Source organism: Anguilla anguilla, chromosome 12, assembly GCF_013347855.1.
Source record: "Anguilla anguilla isolate fAngAng1 chromosome 12, fAngAng1.pri, whole genome shotgun sequence".
Taxonomy (NCBI): Eukaryota; Metazoa; Chordata; class Actinopteri; order Anguilliformes; family Anguillidae; genus Anguilla; species Anguilla anguilla.
Genome location: NC_049212.1, coordinates 569261 through 590180, shown reverse-complemented (window position 1 = coordinate 590180; position 20920 = coordinate 569261). Strand labels below are relative to the sequence as shown.

The window sequence follows — 20920 nt, the reverse complement described above, 5'->3', positions numbered from 1 at the left end:
GTGACCTCTTCTTTGGTTCATGACCAGCCTTTCCACAAAATCTTCTGCAAATCTGTGAACCCATTTGGGAGTTATGCACCTTTTTGTGATAGGCCACGCCCCCTCACACAAACACGTGACCTCTTCTTTAGCTCATGACCAACCTTTCCACAAAATCTTGTGCAAATCTGTGAATCCATTCGGGAGTTATGCACATGCCCATCACCACGCCCCCTCACACAAACGTGACCTCTTCTTTGACCAACGTCCATGCCAAATTTCAGCCTGGGGCGAAAACTGTGGCCGCTACGGGGTGACCGACCGACCGACAGACAGAGTTAAAAATAAAATCCAAAAACAATGAGCCTTAAATATATTTAACTACTAACTGTGTTTAAATATGAGTCTCTGTACCTGTGCCTGGAAGGGGCCTGTCCTCCTGTCTGTCCTGGGCCTGTGCTGGAGTCAGGGCGGGGCTGCCCCCATCATAGCGACTGGAAGGCACTGCACAGGGAACGGCACCACAGGAAGGGTCAGCCAAGTGACATAAACATGAGTACACTCCTAGTGGAACACTTCAGTGTCTGTAAGCCAAACATGCATACATACTGGAAAATGTGTCATAAACAAGGATGCCAGAGGTTCCCAGCCCTGTTCCGGGAGATCTACAGTTCTGTAGGTTTTCACTCCAACCCTAATTCAAAACACCTTCAGCCAAACCTCATTCAACAGCGAAACATCTCCGAGAGCCGCTAATTAATAGAATCATGTGCGACAGATCTCCAGGAACAGGGTTGGGAATCACTGTGACAGGATGTGTCAGCAGCTACAAGTACCATATGAAGAGTGCACACTGTGTGACTCACAGCTTCCAGAAGAGTCCAAGCTCTGGGAGCCCCTCTCGCGGGAGTCCTTGTCGGAGGCGATCTTTCGGGTGATGATGACGTCGATGAAGTTGGCGGCGGTGATGGTGGTCTTGCCGCGGGTCCTTAGCTCCTCCTCCATGCGGGATTTTGTGGGCGGGGCCCTCTCCCTGCCGTCCTCCCCCTGGGACTTAGCGCCAGGGAGCGAGGCCGCGTCAGGCATGTACGGCAACTCCTGCCTCTGGTACTGCTGCTCGCCGGGGGGAGGGGCACGCCGAGGCGCAGAGGCATCCGCGCGCCCCTCCCTAGCCTTGCCCATGTCCATCTGAGGGGCCGAGACGGCTCTGTCCACCAGGGGGGCGCTGCGACGGGAGCCAGACTGGGACAGACAGGCTGAGGGGACTTGCCTGGAGTGGAATGAGCATGAAAATCAGGCCACACCCCGCCACTGACATCACCACCATACACCAAAATGGGCTCAGAGGGATAAGGGCACGCCCCCACCACTGACATCACCACCACACACCAAAATGGGCTTTGAGGGATAAGGCCACGCCCCCACTACTGGCATCACCACCACACACCAAAATGGGCTCCGAGGGATAAGGCCACGCCCCCACCATTGACATCACCACCACACACCAAAATGGGCTCCGAGGGATAAGGCCACTCCCCCACCACTGACATCACCACCACACACCAAAATGGGCTCTGAGGGATAAGGCCACACCCCCACCACTGACATCACCACCACACACCAAAATGGGCTCCTGTTCAAAGGCACCACCAAGGAATAAGGCCACGGCCAGCCACACTGCAGCAACTTATCAATGCATTTAAAGGGCCAGAGGACACGGGCTTTCTTCTCTTTTGGTCATTTTAATCTCATTTACAGAGCCTCTTGTCTAGTCTTGATTGCGCTGGTTAAATTTATGAGGCAAGCAACAATTTTTATGACAGCCAGAGATTAAGGTAGGACAGCACTGATATCTTACAAAACAAATCACGCTGCGTTCACTAGCTGCCATTGTTTTTTCACCAAACAGGAAGACAACATTACTGTCAATGCAGCAGATAGCTCGTAGAAGCTATAGATGGTAATAATAAAGTAATGAGAGTAGTAAGGACATGGAGAGAATGAGGAGTGAGAGAGAGGGTTGCTGGACAGCAGGACTCACGGCAGCGGGGTGATGACACTCTTGCTGTTGGTGTTCTGGAATATGCTGGGCCTCTGCTGCATCCCGCTCTCCTGCGGCCTCGTGGAGGGGGAGGGGGAGCGCAGGTAACCACGGCTACCGGGTCTGCCCGGCTCAAGGCCTGAATAAGGAGGCAAAAGGAACTTAAACACCACATTCTGACCCTGCATTCTCTCCTCTACAATATTAAACAAACACCACATTTTGACCCTGCATTCTCTCCTCTACAATATTAAACAAACACCACATTCTGACCCTGCATTCTCTCCTCTACAATATTAAACAAACACCACATTCTGACCCTGCATTCTCTCCTCTACAATATTACACAAACACCACATTCTGACCCTGCATTCTCTCCTCTACAATATTACACAAACACCACATTCTGACCCTGCATTCTCTCCTCTACAATATTAAACACCACATTCTGACCCTGCATTATCTCCTCTACAATATTAATCAAACACCACATTCTGACCCTGCATTATCTCCTCTACAATATTAATCAAACACCACATTCTGACCCTGCATTCTCTCCTCTACAATATTAATCAAACACCACATTCTGACCCTGCATTCTCTCCTCTACAATATTAAACAAACGCCACATTCAGACCCTGCATTCTCTCCTCTACAATATTAAACACCACATTCTGACCCTGCATTCTCTCCTCTACAATATTAAACACCACATTCTGACCTAGCATTCTCTCCTCTACAATATTAATCAAACACCACATTCTGACCCTGCATTATCTCCTCTACAATATTAAACAAACACCACATTCTGACCCTGCATTCTTTCCTCTACAATATTAAACAAACACCACATTCTGACCCTGCATTCTTTCCTCTACAATATTAAACAAACACCACATTCTGACCCTGCATTCTCTCCTCTACAATATTAAACACCACATTCTGACCCTGCATTCTCTCCTCTACAATATTAAACAAACACCACATTCTGACCCTGCATTCTCTCCTCTACAATATTAATCAAACACCACATTCTGACCCTGCATTCTCTGCTACTACAATACTACAATCATGTTTACATTCCACCCAAGCCAAGCACCATGTAAGATCTCGATGAAAAATGGCATAATAAAAAGTAAGACTCATAACACCACATCCTGTAATTAGTAAATACAAGGAGCATAAAAACATTCGCTTTTTGTATTATATATTCTGAGCAGAAACGCTTATACAGGAAAATCTACCCATCTCACATATTACATATTATTCATTCAAACAGGTGGAGAGTTAGAACTGCAGTTCCGGTAAAGTACATTTGCAGTGATCCACCTCTGAACCTGCCTATTAAAGCAAATAATAGTGTTTTAGGGCTATGTTGAAACAGTTTGATTACAAGATATGTACAGTGCCGTGAAGAAGTATTTGCCTCCTTCCTGATCTCCTCTATTACTGCATATTTGTCACACTGAATGGTTTCAGATTTTTAGAGTAAATGTAGACAAAGGGAACCTGAGTAAACACAAAATACATTTTTTAAGTATCATTTCATTTATTCAACAAAAAACACTATCAAACACCCATATTACACATGAAAAAGTTATTTCCCCCTTAAACTTAATACCTGTTTTCACCACCTTTAGCAGCAACAACTGCAACCAAACACTTCTTATAATTTGTTATCAGTCTTTCACATCAGTGTTAGCCCACTCTTCTTTACAGAACTGCTTTAGCTCAGACAAATTGCTAAGTGTTTGAGAATGAACTGCTCATTTCAGATCCTGCCATAGCATCACAAGTCAGGACCTTGACAAGGCCAAGCAAAAACATAAATTTAGTTTCTTTTCAGTCAGATGTGGACTGGCTTTTGTGTTTCGGGTCATTGTCTTGCTGCATAACCCAATTACACTTCAGCTTACGGACTGAGATTGGACATGCACCGCAAAGTGTACAGCAACCCAGCTTTTAGCCTGTCTCTGCCTACTTCACAATTTTTAAAGGCGCGAATTGGGGTTGAGAGAGGGAGCACAGAGGGGAGGGGGGAAGAAGGAGGGGTGCATCCTAGGCACATAGGTGGAGCATAAACAATGGATGGATGGATGGATGTGCTCCTTAGGCTGTCCTTATGTGGTCAGAGTAAACTAATGAATGATCCGACTGCATCATTCCCCAACATCTATCTTATTTACTCTCCTGGTAAGCAACTACGTCAAATAAATTATGATCCATGACAACGCAAAGTAGAATAACCTGAGCTAGCTGAACGGTTTCACTTTGAACATTGAATTGCAGAAGCAATTTATTCTCAACAATACAGTTTTATGAGTAATGTGGTGGTGTTATGACAGCCACGGACAAGTGAAACCCAAGCTCGCTATCTTTAGCTATTGCTAAAGCCATGTATGTAAAATTATAAAAACTACTCCAGTCATCAGTTTGAATACATAATACTTATCCATCAATCAAGAAGAGGGGCAGAGACGGGGCTTTGACTTGCTTACGCAGAAGCAGATAAAAACTTCTGCATCACAGTGGGTTGGGCACCGGGCGAAACAAAACAAAACTTTTCATCTTTGGGTGGCAGTGCATGCCTACTTTTTTTGCACAAAATGCGCTGGCACGGCTTAATTAGATTTTTGTTTTTCTTTACCGTAGGACTAATGGGATGTACCAAATGGAGAGAGCAAACTTGGCTTTAGAACTCAAAAAACATGATTTAGGGCCAAATTTACTAAGCACGCCGCACGTTACTGTCATGGCCGTCACGTCAGGTTTTGGAAAGGTGTTCTAGAAAGATTTGAAATGATCCTCTCCTTTTGCAAACGCAGGGGAGTGTCCTAGTCGCCATAAATCTACCATAGCCATTTCAGGTTTGTAAATACGCAGTTCAGCCCAGAATGGAGCAATGTGATAACATTTGTGGGATTTGTGGTCATTTTCGGGCATAAGACTTTATTCTTATATGCAATAAACCAAATAATACACAATCTAAAGAAGTTATCTGTACTTTATAGTTTTGGAGTGTATTTTAGTGTGAATTGGATGCTAGGTGACCAAAAAACATGATGTTCCCATCTGTATAAATGCAGCAGCTGTTACAGTTATGCCACCTCAGAGTTGTTATAACAAATAACATGCTGTGTTTACAGAATCAGTAAAGATTTGCCATCCATGTTCAACATTTATTAAATAAAATTAATTGTACTGATCAACATGTTTGACTTTTTAAGTTGGTTCAATGTTTAATGTTAAATGTGCCAAAAAAAACACCCTACAAATACATTAACCCGAACATGCAAATTTTAGGGATGCCACATTTATTTTAACAGCACAAACCTCAGTACCTTAGTAAACATGGAAAAATGCTATTTGTCCCGTTAGTGTCTATAAAAGCCCCACAGATCCTTAGTAAATATGGCCCTAAGTGTTTATCACACCTTTAAGAATTTTAAAGTACAGAGCTGAATTGATGGTTTGTTCAATAATGGAAAGTCTTCCAGGTTCCCAGGCAGCAAAGCATCCCCACACCATCACAATACCACCATCATGTTTGACAGACATAATAGTACCCGTATCATTCAAAAAGGTCCACTTTGGACTTGTGTCAATAGAACATTATCCCAAAAGGCAGGGGGATCACCCAGTTGCTTTTCTGCTAATATGAGAGCACTGATTTCTCAGTTAGCAGTGGTTTCCACCTTGCGACTCTACTATGAATCCCTTTTTGCCCAGTTTCTGTGGAAGCTAGAGAGGCCTGCAGTGCCTTGGATGTTGTTCTGGGATCTTTTGTGACTTCCTGGATGAGTTGTTGCTGCACCCCTGGAGGCCAGCCACTCCTGGGCAGATTCACCACTATTCCAAGTGTTCTCCATTTGGAGATAATGGCTGTCACTGTGGTTCGTTGGAGTCCCAGAGCCTGAGATATGGCTTCGTAACTCTATCCAGACTGATAGATTTCATTTTTATATATAAATATTAAACTTCTCATTACTTCTGGAATTTCCTTTGATCGAAGCATAGTGTGCTTGTAGAAGCTTTGTGGTGACTACTCCACTGTGATAGCAAGGTTCAATATGACTGAAGTTTAGATTCAATAGGGCTGGCTGCAATCAAGTCTGGCTGTGTTCCATCAGCTGAATCTACTTATCAGTTAAATTTGGTTATTTGTTGTTTGAGTAAATAAGGGGGCAATTACTTTTTTCCATGGCTGATATGAGTGTTTGATAACTCTTTTCATTAAATACATTAAATAATATTTTTAAAAATGTGTTGCATGTCTACTCAGGTTCCAATCATCTAATATTACATTTTGTCTAAAGATCTGAAACCGTTCAGTGTGACAAACAGGCTATAACAAAAGAAACACTTTTTTATGGCACTGTATTTATGCAAACAAACATATGTGTTTATGTATGTTTGGGTTATTAACAGCATCTTAAACAGCTGTCAAAGGGTGATTCTCAGCTCCCATTCAATCAATGCTATATGGCTAACAAAGCTACTGGCTAACCTAACAGAGTGAGCTACGCAAACCCTGAGTGCTGTGTTCTCTCTGAGGGTGACAGGTAGGTAATGTGGATCATGTGACCACGCCGCTGCAGACTTTTTACCTCCGCGCAAATACTCATTGGCCACCATGCGCTCCCTCTCCCTCTGCTCCCTCTCTCTCTCCCTCTCTCGCTCCCTCCGCTCATGGCCACGCTCCCTCTGCTCCCTCTCTTGCTCCTTCTGCTCCTGGTCACGCTCCCTCTCTCGTTCGCGCTCGGCGCTGACTGTTGCAGTGGCGAAGTGGGCGGGAAGTCCTGCAGAGGCACACATAGGCAATTCAGAAGCTGTCAATCACAAGGCTGGGGAATGGGGTGGGGCTCTACGAAAGAAAGCGCCACGCTCCATTGTGCGTGACATCGCAGAACTCTGGGCCACGGTCTGCTCTGGGTCATGTGACCACGCTGAAAAGGCTGCTCGGGGAGTCCGTCCGATATTTTCCAACACGGCGCTCTCTGCGTCTCACCAGCACCGCCTCAGAGGAGGTTTGCTGTGATGTGCAGCCGCCATGCAGGAGATAAACATGGAGGACTGGACTCTGTGTGTGAGCCTAGGGTGGTCATGCAGGAGATAAACATGGAGGACTGGACTCTGTGTGTGAGCTTAGGGTGGTCATGCAGGAGATAAACATGGAGCACTGGACTCTGTGTGTGAGCCTAGGGTGGTCATGCAGGAGATAAACATGGGGGACTGGACTCTGTGTGTGAGCCTAGGGTAGTCATCCTGCAGGAGATAAACATGGAGGACTGGACTCTGTGTGTGAGCCTAGGGTGGTCATGCAGGAGATAAACATGGAGCACTGGACTCTGTGTGTGAGCCTAGGGTGGTCATGCAGGAGATAAACATGGAGCACTGGACTCTGTGTGTGAGCCTAGGGTGGTCATGCAGGAGATAAACATGGAGGACTGGACTCTGTGTGTGAGCCTAGGGTGGTCATGCAGGAGATAAACATGGAGGACTGGACTCTGTGTGTGAGCTTAGGGTGGTCATGCAGGAGATAAACATGGAGCACTGGACTCTGTGTGTGAGCCTAGGGTGGTCATGCAGGAGATAAACATGGGGGGCTGGGCTCTGTGTGTGAGTCTAGGGTGGTCATGCAGGAGATAAACATGGAGCACTGGACTCTGTGTGTGAGCCTAGGGTGGTCATGCAGGAGATAAACATGGGGGGCCGGGCTCTGTGTGTGAGTCTAGGGTGGTCATCATGCAGGAGCTAAACATGGAGGACTGGACTCTGTGTGTGAGTCTAGGGTGGTCATGCAGGAGATAAACATGGAGCACTGGACTCTGTGTGTGAGCCTAGGGTGGTCATGCAGGAGATAAACATGGAGGACTGGACTCTGTGTGTGAGTCTAGGGTGGTCATCATGCAGGAGCTAAACATGGAGGACTGGACTCTGTGTGTGAGTCTAGGGTGGTCATGCAGGAGATAAACATGGGGGACTGGGCTCTGTGTGTGAGCCTAGGGTGGTCATGCAGGAGATAAACATGGAGGACTGGACTCTGTGTGTGAGTCTAGGGTGGTCATCATGCAGGAGCTAAACATGGAGGACTGGACTCTGTGTGTGAGTCTAGGGTGGTCATGCAGGAGATAAACATGGGGGACTGGGCTCTGTGTGTGAGCCTAGGGTGGTCATGCAGGAGATAAACATGGGGGACTGGGCTCTGTGTGTGAGCCTAGGGTGGTCATGCAGGAGATAAACATGGGGGACTGGGCTCTGTGTGTGGTTTCTCACCTGATGAGAGGACCGGACAGGGGAGGGTACGAGTGTGTTTTATGGGGGTGGGGCTTCTCACCAGGAGATATGGACGCTGGGTTGAAAGGCCGGGGCGGGAATGGAGCCTGACCTCCAGGGATGTAGCCGAAGCGGTCTAGAGGGGGCGTGCCTGTCACCCCGGAGTGAGCCAATAGGATTGCTGGAGGCATCTGGGCCAGGTCAATAATCCCTTTGCAGACAGAAGAGAAACAAGAGAGAGAGAACCAAAACACACACACAATAAACATCTCATCAAATCATACAACCCCCTCTCCTGTGATAAACTAACACTTTTATGACTGTGAATGTTGGAAAGTTGCTGGAGGAAAGAGCATATGCTGTAAGAAATGTAAGAAAAGCAACTTAAATCCATAAAGTAAGTAATCAAATAAAGGAGCACACCGACGGCCAGCGAGATCACGTTAGTCCTGCTCAGTGATGTTACATTACATTACATTACATTACAGGCATTTATTGATGTTTGCAATGGATTTGCTTCTGGGCTTTGGGTAATGCTGGCCTACACTGTAAACCTTTTTTTTAACCTAGAACTCCAACAACCAGCAGTTCCCAACCAAACTGCACCACAAACACCATAAGTAAAATACATAAATAAAATATACAATACACAAAAATAATAGTTGTTTACACAAACTCTTCTCTCCATAAAGTAGCAATGATATAGCCAGTTATTTTGCCACTTCATGAACCAGGAGTATAAACTCCAGAGGGCGTTTATATAAACACCCAGGGCACCCAGTGTTTGTCCAGACTGGCTGTGACAGAGGGGTGAACCCAGTACCTTGGGAGCCAGGAGGATAGGGCACAGCAAGTTGCTGTTCCCGTGGCGACAGTGCTGTGGCAACATCAGACCGAGGGACAACCTGCATCTGCTGGGAGGTGATGTAATCATTGAGGATGGTCTGGCGCGTGTTCTCCATGGCGTACAGCTGGTAGGTGCTGGGGTAACCAGCGGGGGAAGGGTGTCTCTGGAATAAGTATGCAGCTGGATGGAACAAACGCGAGAATAGAGGTCAGTCACACACCTGAGTATCCCCAGGTACATACAAATCACGATCCACAACGGATGATTTAGGCATGGATTATTCTATATGCTGACTAGATAAACAGCTCCTTTGTGCTTAACACTGATAGGTTTTCATCCGCAGAAAGGGTCCATGCCTCAGGCGGTGGGGGGGGGGGGTACCTGGGTCCATGCCTCGGTGGAAGTTGGCAGCAGGGTCCAGGTGGGGGAGGTGGCCGCGGTACACCTCTCCAGGCATCATCACGCGGTGATGAGGGTCAAAGGGCCCGTGTGGGGGGAGGGGCTCCCCCCCTGTTCCCGGAGACTTGGTGGGAACGGCCTCCTGCTGCGATGGGGTACCCTTCCTCTCGTGCCCGGCTCCCTTCCCAGAGGGCGGGGTCCCTGTGAGCGGGGAGAGTCCGCAATGAACCTCTCCGTTTTCCAGCAGAGACAGATTACAACACAAAGGCCTCAGTCAGGGCCTTCCTGCTGCTGCTGAGTCCAATCAGCTACAATCACAACACAAAGGCCTCAGTCAGAGCCTTCCTGCTGCTGCTGAGTCCAATCAGCTACAATCACAACACAAAGGCCTCAGTCAGAGCCTTCCTGCTGCTGCTGAGTTCAATCAGCTACAATCACAACACTACCAGAAATAAGAAAGTCTATTTCACTATTACTGAAATAAAGGAGAAAGTCTATTTCACTATTACTGAAATAAAGGAGAGTTTATTCCACTACTACTGAAATAAAGGAGAGTCTATTCCACTACTGCTGAAATAAAGGAGAGCCTATTCCACTTCCACAGAAATAAAGGAGAGCCTATTCCACTACTACTGAAATAAAGGAGAGTCTATTCCACTTCTACTGAAATAAAGGACAGTCTATTCCACTACTACTGAAATAAAGGAGAAAGTCTATTCCACTTCTACTGAAATAAAGGACAGTTTATTCCACTAATGGCGAGTGAGACTCATGGACACCATGGAACAGTGCAGATGAAGCTGCTGCAGAGATAACGTTCCAGAACACTGGCTGATATAACCCCACCCAACCCAGCAACAGGAGTCCAGCTGTTCCCTGCAGCGTCCTGCGGTGTCCAGGTAAAACCAACACCATGGTTCAAATCTGCAATGTCTGCCTATACTAACTAGGCCCACTCCTAAAAACACACCCATTTAACCCTTTAAAGAGTATGTTTTTAGGAATGTTTTTTCAAAATTCAGTGTTCTAGAACTCCATAGCTTTCAATTAACAGGGGCGACATAGCTCAGGTGGTAAGAGCCGTTCCCCCGATCCCCCACCCTGGCGTGTCAAAGTGTCCCTGAGCACGACACCTAACCCCTAATTTTTCCCAACGAGCTGATTGGTACCTTGCATGGCAGCCTTTCACCGGTAGTGTGTGAGTGTGTGAGTGAATGGGTGAATGAGAGGCATCAACTGTAAAGCGCTTTGGATAAATGCGCTATATGAATGCAGCCCATTTACCATTTACCAATTATTAGTGGTGATTGTTACATCAGCATTAGAACGTTAAGACCATTCTAATCGCATATTTGTGATCTCACACCTTTAAAAACCAGCAGTAATGACCACACATGTGCGTAAGTGGACGTGAGGAAGCTGCTGCACCTTCACGTGTGGAGCCGGCGCTGTAGCTGAGGAGAGTCCTCCGGGCCGCGGCGTCCTCAAACACCCCAGGGCTCGGCTGTGGCCTGCTGGAGTCCGCGTGGGTGGAGCGCAGGACAGAGGCAGTGGAGGTCACCACGGTATGGCGCACACGCTCCGGCTCCCGCTGGGGCTGGCCGTGGGCCTTGCTGGGGCCGGAGAGCAGCGACTTGACATTGTGCTTGAGGGCCGACTGAGACCGGCTGCTGCCCTCGTACTTCAGCTGTGAACCCTGCAGAGCATGAGGAGCATGAGACTGGACCAAATGAGCCAGGATCCCTACAGAGCATGAGGAACATGAGACTGGACCAAATGAGCCAGGATCCCTACAGAGCATGAAGAGCATGAGACTGGACCAAATGAGCCAGGATCCCTACAGAGCATGAGGAACATGAGACTGGACCAAATGAGCCAGGATCCCTGCAGAGCATGAGGAACATGAGACTGGACCAAATGAGCAGGGATCCTTGCACAGCATGAGGAACATGAGACTGGACCAAATGAGCCAGGATCTCTGCAGAGCATGAGGAACATGATACTGGACCAAATGAGCCAGGATCCCTACAGAGCATGAGGAACATGAGACTGGGATGGTGTTCTTTGGATTACACAAGCCTCACCTTTTTTCCTCCATACATAGCGCTGATCATTATGGCCAAACAGTTCAGTTTCTGTTTCTGCGTGTTTCAAAAAGTGTGTCTGAGCAAGGAGGCCCACGAACCTGACTGAGCTACACCAGTTTTGTCAGGAGGAATGGGCAAAAATGCTGGCAAAGTATTGTGAGAAGCTTTTGGAAGGTGTTTGATTCAAGTTAAGCAATTAAAAGGCAATTCTGCCAAATACTAACATGTATGTGTAGTGTATGTAAACTTTTGACCCACTGAAAACCTGATATAGTACATAAAAGCTGAAATAATTGTCTCTTAGCTATTATTTAGAAATGACCTCTTATGGAAATAAAGTAGATACCCTAATTGGAAACGTATGGTAACATGAAATGTGAAGAGTTGTGAAAAATCAGCCTAGGTGAGGTGTACGTAAACTTTTGGCCTCAACTGTATTGATACTGATTTGAGATTGAGTTGCAGTTGATGGCAGACTTTGGTAAGGGGAGGGGAGGGGATGGCAGAATGGGGTAAGGGAAGGGGACGGTGTGACCCCACTGTCCCCACCTGGGATATGGAACCGTCCAGGACGAGGCGGGCTCCGGGGGGAAGGTCGGGGGCTTTTCGGCTGTTTCGTTCTGAGAGGTCCTGCCTGGGAATCTCATGGACAGAGCGGCCCATCTCCCTGATGGTGTTCACCCCCTCGTAGGGCTTGCCCTTGCTGATGCCCCCCTCGAAGGAGCACGCGGGGGGGCTCTCCCTCTTCGTCTGCTTGCTGTACTTGTGCCCCTCCTCAAACGCTTCGGCCGGCCCGCGGGGTGTGCCTGCACAGGGCGAACCGAGACGCTGCTCGTGAGCGTCTCACAACATCACCATGTAAGAGCCCACCCAAAACCATTTGGCTCAGCTGTACAGGAATTTCATTCACAGCCTGATTTCAAATGTTTTAAAATTAAAAGTGAAACTAAATTTTCTAATGACTCCAACAATTTAAATTTCACATAGCATTATGCTATCAGTCTAACGTTGCAGGCCGGTTTACAAAGAAAAACAGACTGTTTACTGTGCTGACAGGGAGTCAGCAAGTGTGATAAAGAGACTGATGAAGTGCTCAGTTGCAAAACATCCTCCTGGATCAGCATTAAACCTTCTATTCACCATGATGTAATATTTGGTATTGTAGGAAAAAGGTAAGGCAAGCAGAATCATTGATGTACTGTGTCTTTATCTGATGACCTGGGGTTTACCTTTGATCTTTGGGTATATAAGAGGAAAAGTGCAATAGTCTGGGTAGGTCTATCAACACGGTCTGTTGCGCATCATATGCGTATAGCCATCTCAATACGCACTACTTTTGCACCACTGTATATATTATCATTATTGAACACACGGTACAATAAACAGCATTCACTTTAACCTGGCATTCCTCTTTGACTCTGCACACCTAGCAGTTTTAAGGTCCTCACATGCACACATACCTTCACCCTGTAGTCACTCACCCATACGCTAGTGTCAGAGCACAGTAAGATACACAATTGTACCTATGCAAGCTACACAAGCCAGAGGCACGTCCGTGTCTTCTTAAATAAACAGTGATCTGTATAGAGCCACACTCCTGGCAGAAAGCAGTCTCCTCCTCCTATGCTTAATTGTTAGCACAGAGGAAAGGTTAAAACATAATACTGGAGTCAGATAACGGAGATAACATTAAATTTATCCCGTTCCAGTAGCACCGGTAGTCCAGTAAGACTACACACATTCCTTTGCCACTCAGAATCTTCCGCTGTTTGGTGTATCTAAAGAGTTTCTTACAACGTTTTGATGTGTTCAATTTACAAACACTGTAGGGATTATACCAACTGGTCTTTCACTAGCGTACATTCTGAAAACTTAAAGAATATACAAAAGGTACTGTAGCTACTGGGGCTCAATTTATTTGATAGTACAGGGCTTGTAAAATTCAACTGTTCTGGTGCATTTTACAACAGCATTTTCCTTGTCATTTTAACCTGTTAGCAAAGGCAATTTCTTTACTTAAATTTCTACTGGTGCCCACAGCCTGAATTCTAAGGGCTTTATTCCATTTTAAACACTGACAATCACCAGCACGTGGGTAGTGACTTCATGGATATAAAAGTGGACAAATATTGGTATATGAAAAGAAAAAATGAGCAGAGTTGAAGAAAGCAGAGCTTAAAGGAGGAATCCGATGGGAGACGCAGTACCTTGCATGATGGATCCCGGGAGCGGCACTCTGTCTGTGGGGTCAGAGTGGGAAGAGTCTTTCGGCATGGCCCGGCTTACCAAACCTACAGCAGGAACCACAACGCTCAGAGCTCACACCAGCACCGTGAGCACATTCAACACCCCTGTCCACGGAACCAAATCTAACCCTAGGAGTTCTGAGGAGTACAACACTAAGAGCTCACAACAGCACTATGAGCACATTCACCACCCCTGTCCACGGAGCCAAATCTAACCCTAGGGGAGCACAACACTCAGTGAACACACCAGAGGTGCGTTCAAATTCAGCGAACAAGGCGAACGTTCGCGAACTATTTCAAACTTTTTTCCGTTAGCTGTGTGTTCGCCGCAATCGTTTGCAAACATAAGCGAACGGTCTGAAAAGGTAGTTTGCGGTGAACAAAAATGGACGCTGGACTGAGGAAAATGTGTTCCCAGATGGGGATTTCAATTGAAGATGCCGTTAAGTGTGAGCTAGCTAACAGTTAACGTTAGTTATCAGTATTTTTATGTACGTTAGCTATTTTGACCTAATGTAGCTAACGTTAGTGCCTTTTTCTGTAAGAGGCAACGAAACCACTCAGCAACAAGACTCCTGTCAAGAGGGAGTGAGTGCGGGAGTGAGTGCGGACACTTCAAATGCTCTCAGTAAGTTAACGTTAGCTAACTTATCGATACAGTGAGTACAAACTCTCTCGTCGCCATGTCTGTTTATGTTTAATGCAAAGAATTTGGAACGTTCTTAAGAAGCCATTCAAATTTACAGAATCTAGAATGTGATTGTATGCTGTAGCATTAATATTTACCTTCAATGGAACTAAGGGGCCTAGCCCAAACCATGCACAACAGCCCGAGACCAAGGGGTGTCCAGATACTTGTGGTCATATAATGTATGTTTAGAATATCAAGGTAAACATTAGTAGCTCAAGCTGAACTCACATTATCTCCCCAGTGTGAGGCTACAGTACCGCTTTGCTACATGTACCAGTGTGAGGTCACAATACCGCTTTGCTACATGTACCAGTGTGAGGCTACAGTACCGCTTTGCTACATGTACCAGTGTGAGGTCACAATACCGCTTTGCTACATGTACCAGTGTGAGGCTACAGTACCGCTTTGCCACATGTACCAGTGTGAGGTCACAATACCGCTTTGCTACATGTACCAGTGTGAGGCTACAGTACCGCTTTGCCACATGTACCAGTGTGAGGTCACAATACCGCTTTGCTACATGTACCAGTGTGAGGCTACAGTACTGCTTTGCTACATGTACCAGTGTGAGGCTACAGTACCTCTTTGCTACATATACCAGTGTGAGGCTACAGTACCGCTTTGCTACATGTACCAGTGTGAGGCTACAGTACCGCTTTGCTACATGTACCAGTGTGAGGCTACAGTACTGCTTTGCCACATGTACCAGTGTGAGGCTACAGTACCGCTTTGCCACATGTACCAGTGTGAGGCTACAGTACCGCTTTGCTACATGTACCAGTGTGAGGCTACAGTACTGCTTTGCCACATGTACCAGTGTGAGGCTACAGTACCGCTTTGCTACATGTACCAGTGTGAGGCTACAGTACCGCTTTGCTACATATACCAGTGTGAGGCTACAGTACCGCTTTGCTACATGTACCAGTGTGAGGCTACAGTACCGCTTTGCTACATGTACCAGTGTGAGGCTACAGTACCGCTTTGCTACATGTACCAGTGTGAGGCTACAGTACCGCTTTGCTACATGTACCAGTGTGAGGCTACAGTACCGCTTTGCTACATGTACCAGTGCGAACAGAACAGCAGCAAAAGCACTCACTCCTCCGGTCCTCTGGCCCTTGGTGCCGTGAGCAGCCTGGACCCTCAGGACACACAGCACTGCTGGGAATTTTATGACAATGCCACACAGCTGCCAATAACTGGCAGGGCAGGATACCTACCTTGTAAATAAGAGCTAACCTGAGGAAGACTAGCAGACTTAACCCTGTCCTACCCTGAAGAGGTGAAGTCCACTGCATCCCACTGGACTGGCAGAGACAGGCCTACAGCCTAGACAGATGACAAGGCTATTGGGCCTAGTCTGCGCTTGTGTGAGCACCCTTTCCTGAATGAGTGCATGTTTGCATTGATGTGTAGTAAAACATTCACGCACTTCATTCAATAAAAAAGCTGCTGGGGCACTTCATGCTATTTGCTTGAACATGCTAAAAAGAAGAGCTTTTTCCATAATCAGCTTCTTGCTTTGCTTTTTAAAACTTTACATAATTATATTTTATTTTTTTGGATAAGTGGTTTTTGCTTCAATATTTTTAATTAAAAATATCTTTACAGACATAACTACAACCAACATTTCTGGGGTAGCTGCAGAAGCATTTCTCTGAGGACAGGGACAGTCCTGAACTCCCAGCTAGCAGGTCGCAGTACCTTCATAAAGAGCAGCCTCCCTGAGAGCAGGCCCTGCGGTCATCCAACCCTCCATCATGTCATGGGTCCGCTTGAGCTCTCCTCCCCCCCGAGGGCTCCTGATGTCCTCCTTGGGATTCTTCATGGCTTTGGGGAAGAGGATTTACCCATGCTAATTTAACCCTTTAAGGTGTGAGGTCTCAACTGGACATTCTAATGCTGATGAAACAATCACTACTGAAAATAGAAAACAGCAGTTCTAGAACACTGAGTTAGAAAAAAAACATTCCAAAAACCTACTTTTCAAAGGGTAATGGGTCTATCAGAATAGATTTAAAGCAAAACTGCCCTGCACACCATTTTTGATTAGACATTTTAAAAAGATGAGCAACATACAAGTATGCTCAGGCAAATGGGGGAAACTCATGTAGCCCAAAACGTTTAGAACTACCTGTTCAAATACTGACCACGTATTCTAAAACCACAGAATGATTACTCAAATTGTCTGATACTAAAACTTTAAAACTTTTTTAATATTAAAATTCTAAAACTATCAGGTGTTATTGTAGTATTATAAATAACCTTCTAATACTGCATGCAGTACAGCATAAAGGTCAAATAAATATGATCCTTATTGTCAGCAATAACAACAGTATTATTAGGACATGTGAGCAGGTCATTTGACAATATTTCTCTCCTGTTCAGACTGGCTGTGCAAAGCTAAAATAACAGGGAGGCATGGGACAGAAACAGCAGTGTGCTCACAGGTATAAGACAGGATGTGCCCGCTCTCGCCCTCGAAGATGACCTGACCCTTGGAGAAGGCCTCGCCCCTGGATCTCTCGGGGTTGCAATGGTCCTCCGTGGCCAGTTTGGTGACGGTGCCCTTCAACAGGACGTCTGCCGCCACGCCTGGCTGTGACAGGGCTGGTGTCCCCTACACAGGGGCACAAACCCCAGGCAAGACTGCTCAATATCAGCCATTACATTACATTACATTTGGTAGATGCAGCTAAACCAAAGCAATATACAATACAAAGTGCATACCAAAGATCACAGGAAGATCTACAGAACACAGTAGGGTATCAGTTATCCATAGCCATCAATATCAAGTCTAGTTCACACAATAAGCACAGGCTAAGTCCTTAAAGTTTATTTATTTATTTAATGTTTATTTGATAGGGACAGATACATTTAAACACAGTGTATTGACAAACAATAACCAATGCAATGTATCACAGCATTTATAGCATATGCTCATTTCCGATGCTTGTCCCTAGCTGGGCTTTTCAAACACATACACATACAGCACAAAATCATATAATCATAAAACACATACAATAAACTACTAGAGCATTATTAAATACATTAAAATTAAGTAAAGATATCATAAAATCTAGAAATTTATAATCACATATGACTACACGACTGGGTGAATTTTAAAAATTGCTTCAGTTTATACTTAAAATGCTCAAAGTTATGGTCGGTTTTAAAGTGCACAGGTAAATAATTCCAGGTGCCAACTCCCTTAATAGAAAAGGCTGTCCAGCCAAAAGAAGTTTTTCAATATGGAACTTTACAGTTCCCCACAGTTGCGCCCCTAGTGGTGAGACCAAAATCCTGCAAACATTTCACCATGTCACTAAGACATGTTGGAGCCATATCATGTAGGCATTTAAAAGTAAGTTTGGCATTGGCAAACTTAACAAAGTTATCAAAACTTAAAACATGCAGTTTTTTTAGAACGTGACAATGGTGAAATCTTATCGCCTTTTTGTCTAGTATTTTTATTGCACGATTATAGAGCCTTTCTAATTGCTTGCGACCAAGAGGCAACACAACAACTAAAATGCAAAAAAATCAGAGTGCATGTACAACTTTGCAGTGTCAAATGGCAAACAGTTTCTGATTAGTCTAAATGAGTACAAATTGACTTTTACAGTTCTACTCAATTTTTTGACATGCTTGTCAAATTTCAGTTGGGGATCCAGTATAAGACCTAAATATTTCACTTCTGTCACCTGTTTAACCGTTTCGTCTTTGATGTTAATATGTAGTTCATCTGGCGTGGGCCGTCTCCTGGACGAAAAGCATATAGACACAGTTTTTTTGACATTAAGTGTCAAACAGGAAGTATCCAGCCATGTTGCTATTGATTTTAGGTGTTCTGTCAACTGTAAAGTAAGTGCATTGGTAGTCTTACCAGACACATATATGACAGTGTCATCAGCGTACATCTGGAGACCAGCTCCATTACATGAGTCCGGAAGATCATTTATATATAAACTAAAGAGCAGTGGTCCGAGTACAGATCCCTGTGGAACTCCCATTTTATTATCCAAGAATGAAGATTCATTATTATTAACCATGACGCACTGTTGACGGTCCTGGAGATAAGATTTGGATAATTTGGATAATTTAGACATAAGAATTCTATGATTTACAGTATCAAATGCTTTTTTAAGGTCCAGAAAAACTGCCCCCACCAGCTCACCTTTGTCTATAAAGTATTTTAGTTTTTCCAAAAGGAAGCAAGTTGCACTCTCAGTTGAATGTTTAGGGCGAAATCCAAATTGTAGTGGGTGCAAAATTTGGTTTGTTTCTAAATAATCCATCAATTGCATGGCGACAACCTTTTCTAATACTTTGGATAATACTGGGAGAATACTGATTGGTCTATAATTACTTGCATGGTCAGCTGCTCCAGACTTAAAAATAGGTATCACTCTTGCTTGTTTCCATCCTTCGGGGAACTTTCCACTCTCTATAGGTATATTTATTAAGTGAGTGAGTGGTTCTGCTAAAATACTACGATGTTCTTTTAAAAATGCAACGTCCAGATCATAAAGATCTTTTGAATAGGCAGAACTACCGCACAATCAATTGCATGTAATACAAACAAATTTGTATCGTCTCTATCAAGCCTTTGTGTATCGTAACCTAGTTTTTTTAAATTATCTAAATTACTGGCAAGCTCTTCAACTGACCTTATAAAAAAGTTATTAAATTCATTTGCAATACGTCCACTATCCATGATCAGTTGATCCCCAACTTTGAGCGCTTGTATCATACTCCTGGTTACACCCTCTGGTTTAATCAGACTATTTATTTGTTTCCAAATTAAGTTATTATTTCCTTTCGCTTCTCTAATCACCGATATGTAATAGGTAGCTTTTGCATTTCTTAATTCTTTTATAACCCAGTTTCTTAGCCCCTTATATAAGACCATATCAGTACTGGAACAACTCTTTAAAAAGGTTTTAAGTGTGAAATCTCTCTGTTTCATCAGTTTTCGAATCAACGCATTAACCCAGGGTAGACATCTTTTTCTATTGGAATATTTGCGTGTTTTAAAAAACTTACCAACAATTTTTCCAACGGTAGTCATCAATTCATTACAACATGTATTCGGGTCGTTGCTATTCACAACATTCTCCCATGTCACTCTCTCCAGTTCACCCTTAAGGATTGACAGATCCTGTTTCGGTATAACTGTCTCTGATTTTTTAGATAACGATGAAGTGTCATAATTGGGGAAGCGCTTCTTCGTTAGTTTTCTTGCGGCAAGAATCATATTGTGGTCGGACAATCCTGTTATTAGATTGTAAGTCTTAATAACACGCTCCTCTCTATTTGTGAAGATCAAATCAATGGATGACTGTGTGGTTCTGGTGATACGCGTAGCGCCTTTAACCATCTGGCTAAAATCAAATTTCGACATTACAGCTTTGAGTTTCTTTCTATTGGTTTTGTCAGACCAATTAATATTAAAATCACCAAAGATCATTACTTCTGCTTTGTTTGTAACTATTTTAAGCATCCTTTCTAGAGAATGATACAATGCACTATCATATGCAGGGGGATTATATAAAACCAAAATACGAAAATGCATTTGCTGCGATAAATAAACGTTTAGACCAAGACATTCAATTGTCACATCGTGGCCCAATTCAACTTCAGTACACTTAAATGAGTCTCTTATATAAATCAATACCCCACCTCCTCTACCAACAGTCCTATCCTACTTAAAGCATTGATACCCGGGTACATAAATCAAACTAGTTAAAACCTTGTTATGGAGCCACATTTCAGTAAGACATAAAAAATCAAGATTTGAGTCCATCAGCAGTGTTTTGATTTCATCACACTTAGGCAATAGACTTCTAACATCTAAATGTCCACCAAAGACAACTTTGGGCTTTGTCTTATGATCCCAAATGACCTTAGCATGATTAACTGTTTGAAAAAATGAATTCTGCATTTATTTAATCACAGCGGTGCAGTTCCGATTAGATTTAGAACTCAGTTTTGATTTTGATTTTAAATCCGGTTCAATGGGAAAACTGCTGGGGAATCCTTGAGAAGCACCAACCGTTGCCAGGCACCGATGACTCCACCTGTCAACGGGCTCACAAGCGCTTGGGTGTCCTATGCACCTGGAAAAATCCACATCATCCAGTGGCAACCAGAGTTCCACGCGCGGCACCCCCAGTGCCGAGGACGACAGGATCCGTGTCCCCTGGGACAACCGCACAATCTGTCTCACCGTGTTCCCACTCCAGCTTACTGCTTCCCAGCACCATCTCCACGCATGCGGACTCAGGAGCACACCGCCGAGCGTATTCCACACCCTCCGTCCACTGCAGATCCGTACATTGTGAATATAATGTC

At 44.8% G+C, this 20920-nt stretch overlaps 1 protein-coding gene across 7 annotated transcripts in view; it reads right to left on the bottom strand.

Annotated features, from left to right (window-relative positions):
- Nucleotides 1-20920, bottom strand: part of LOC118210117 (nuclear receptor corepressor 1-like) — a 113884-nt gene that overhangs the window by 19085 nt on the left and 73879 nt on the right. For 6 of the 7 annotated variants that reach the window (XM_035385995.1, XM_035385998.1, XM_035385997.1 and 3 more), the window contains exons 28-39: nt 17015-17186; nt 16271-16396; nt 13837-13920; nt 12179-12435; nt 10971-11238; nt 9525-9743; nt 9120-9323; nt 8358-8507; nt 6628-6819; nt 2021-2159; nt 846-1249; nt 394-483 (exon numbers count right to left, since the gene is read on the bottom strand). In XM_035385995.1, the coding sequence (XP_035241886.1) occupies nt 394-483; nt 846-1249; nt 2021-2159; nt 6628-6819; nt 8358-8507; nt 9120-9323; nt 9525-9743; nt 10971-11238; nt 12179-12435; nt 13837-13920; nt 16271-16396; nt 17015-17186 (2305 nt within the window). The remainder of the gene's footprint in view (nt 1-393; nt 484-845; nt 1250-2020; nt 2160-6627; nt 6820-8357; nt 8508-9119; nt 9324-9524; nt 9744-10970; nt 11239-12178; nt 12436-13836; nt 13921-16270; nt 16397-17014; nt 17187-20920) is intronic. The other variant, XM_035386001.1, reaches the window with a different exon arrangement.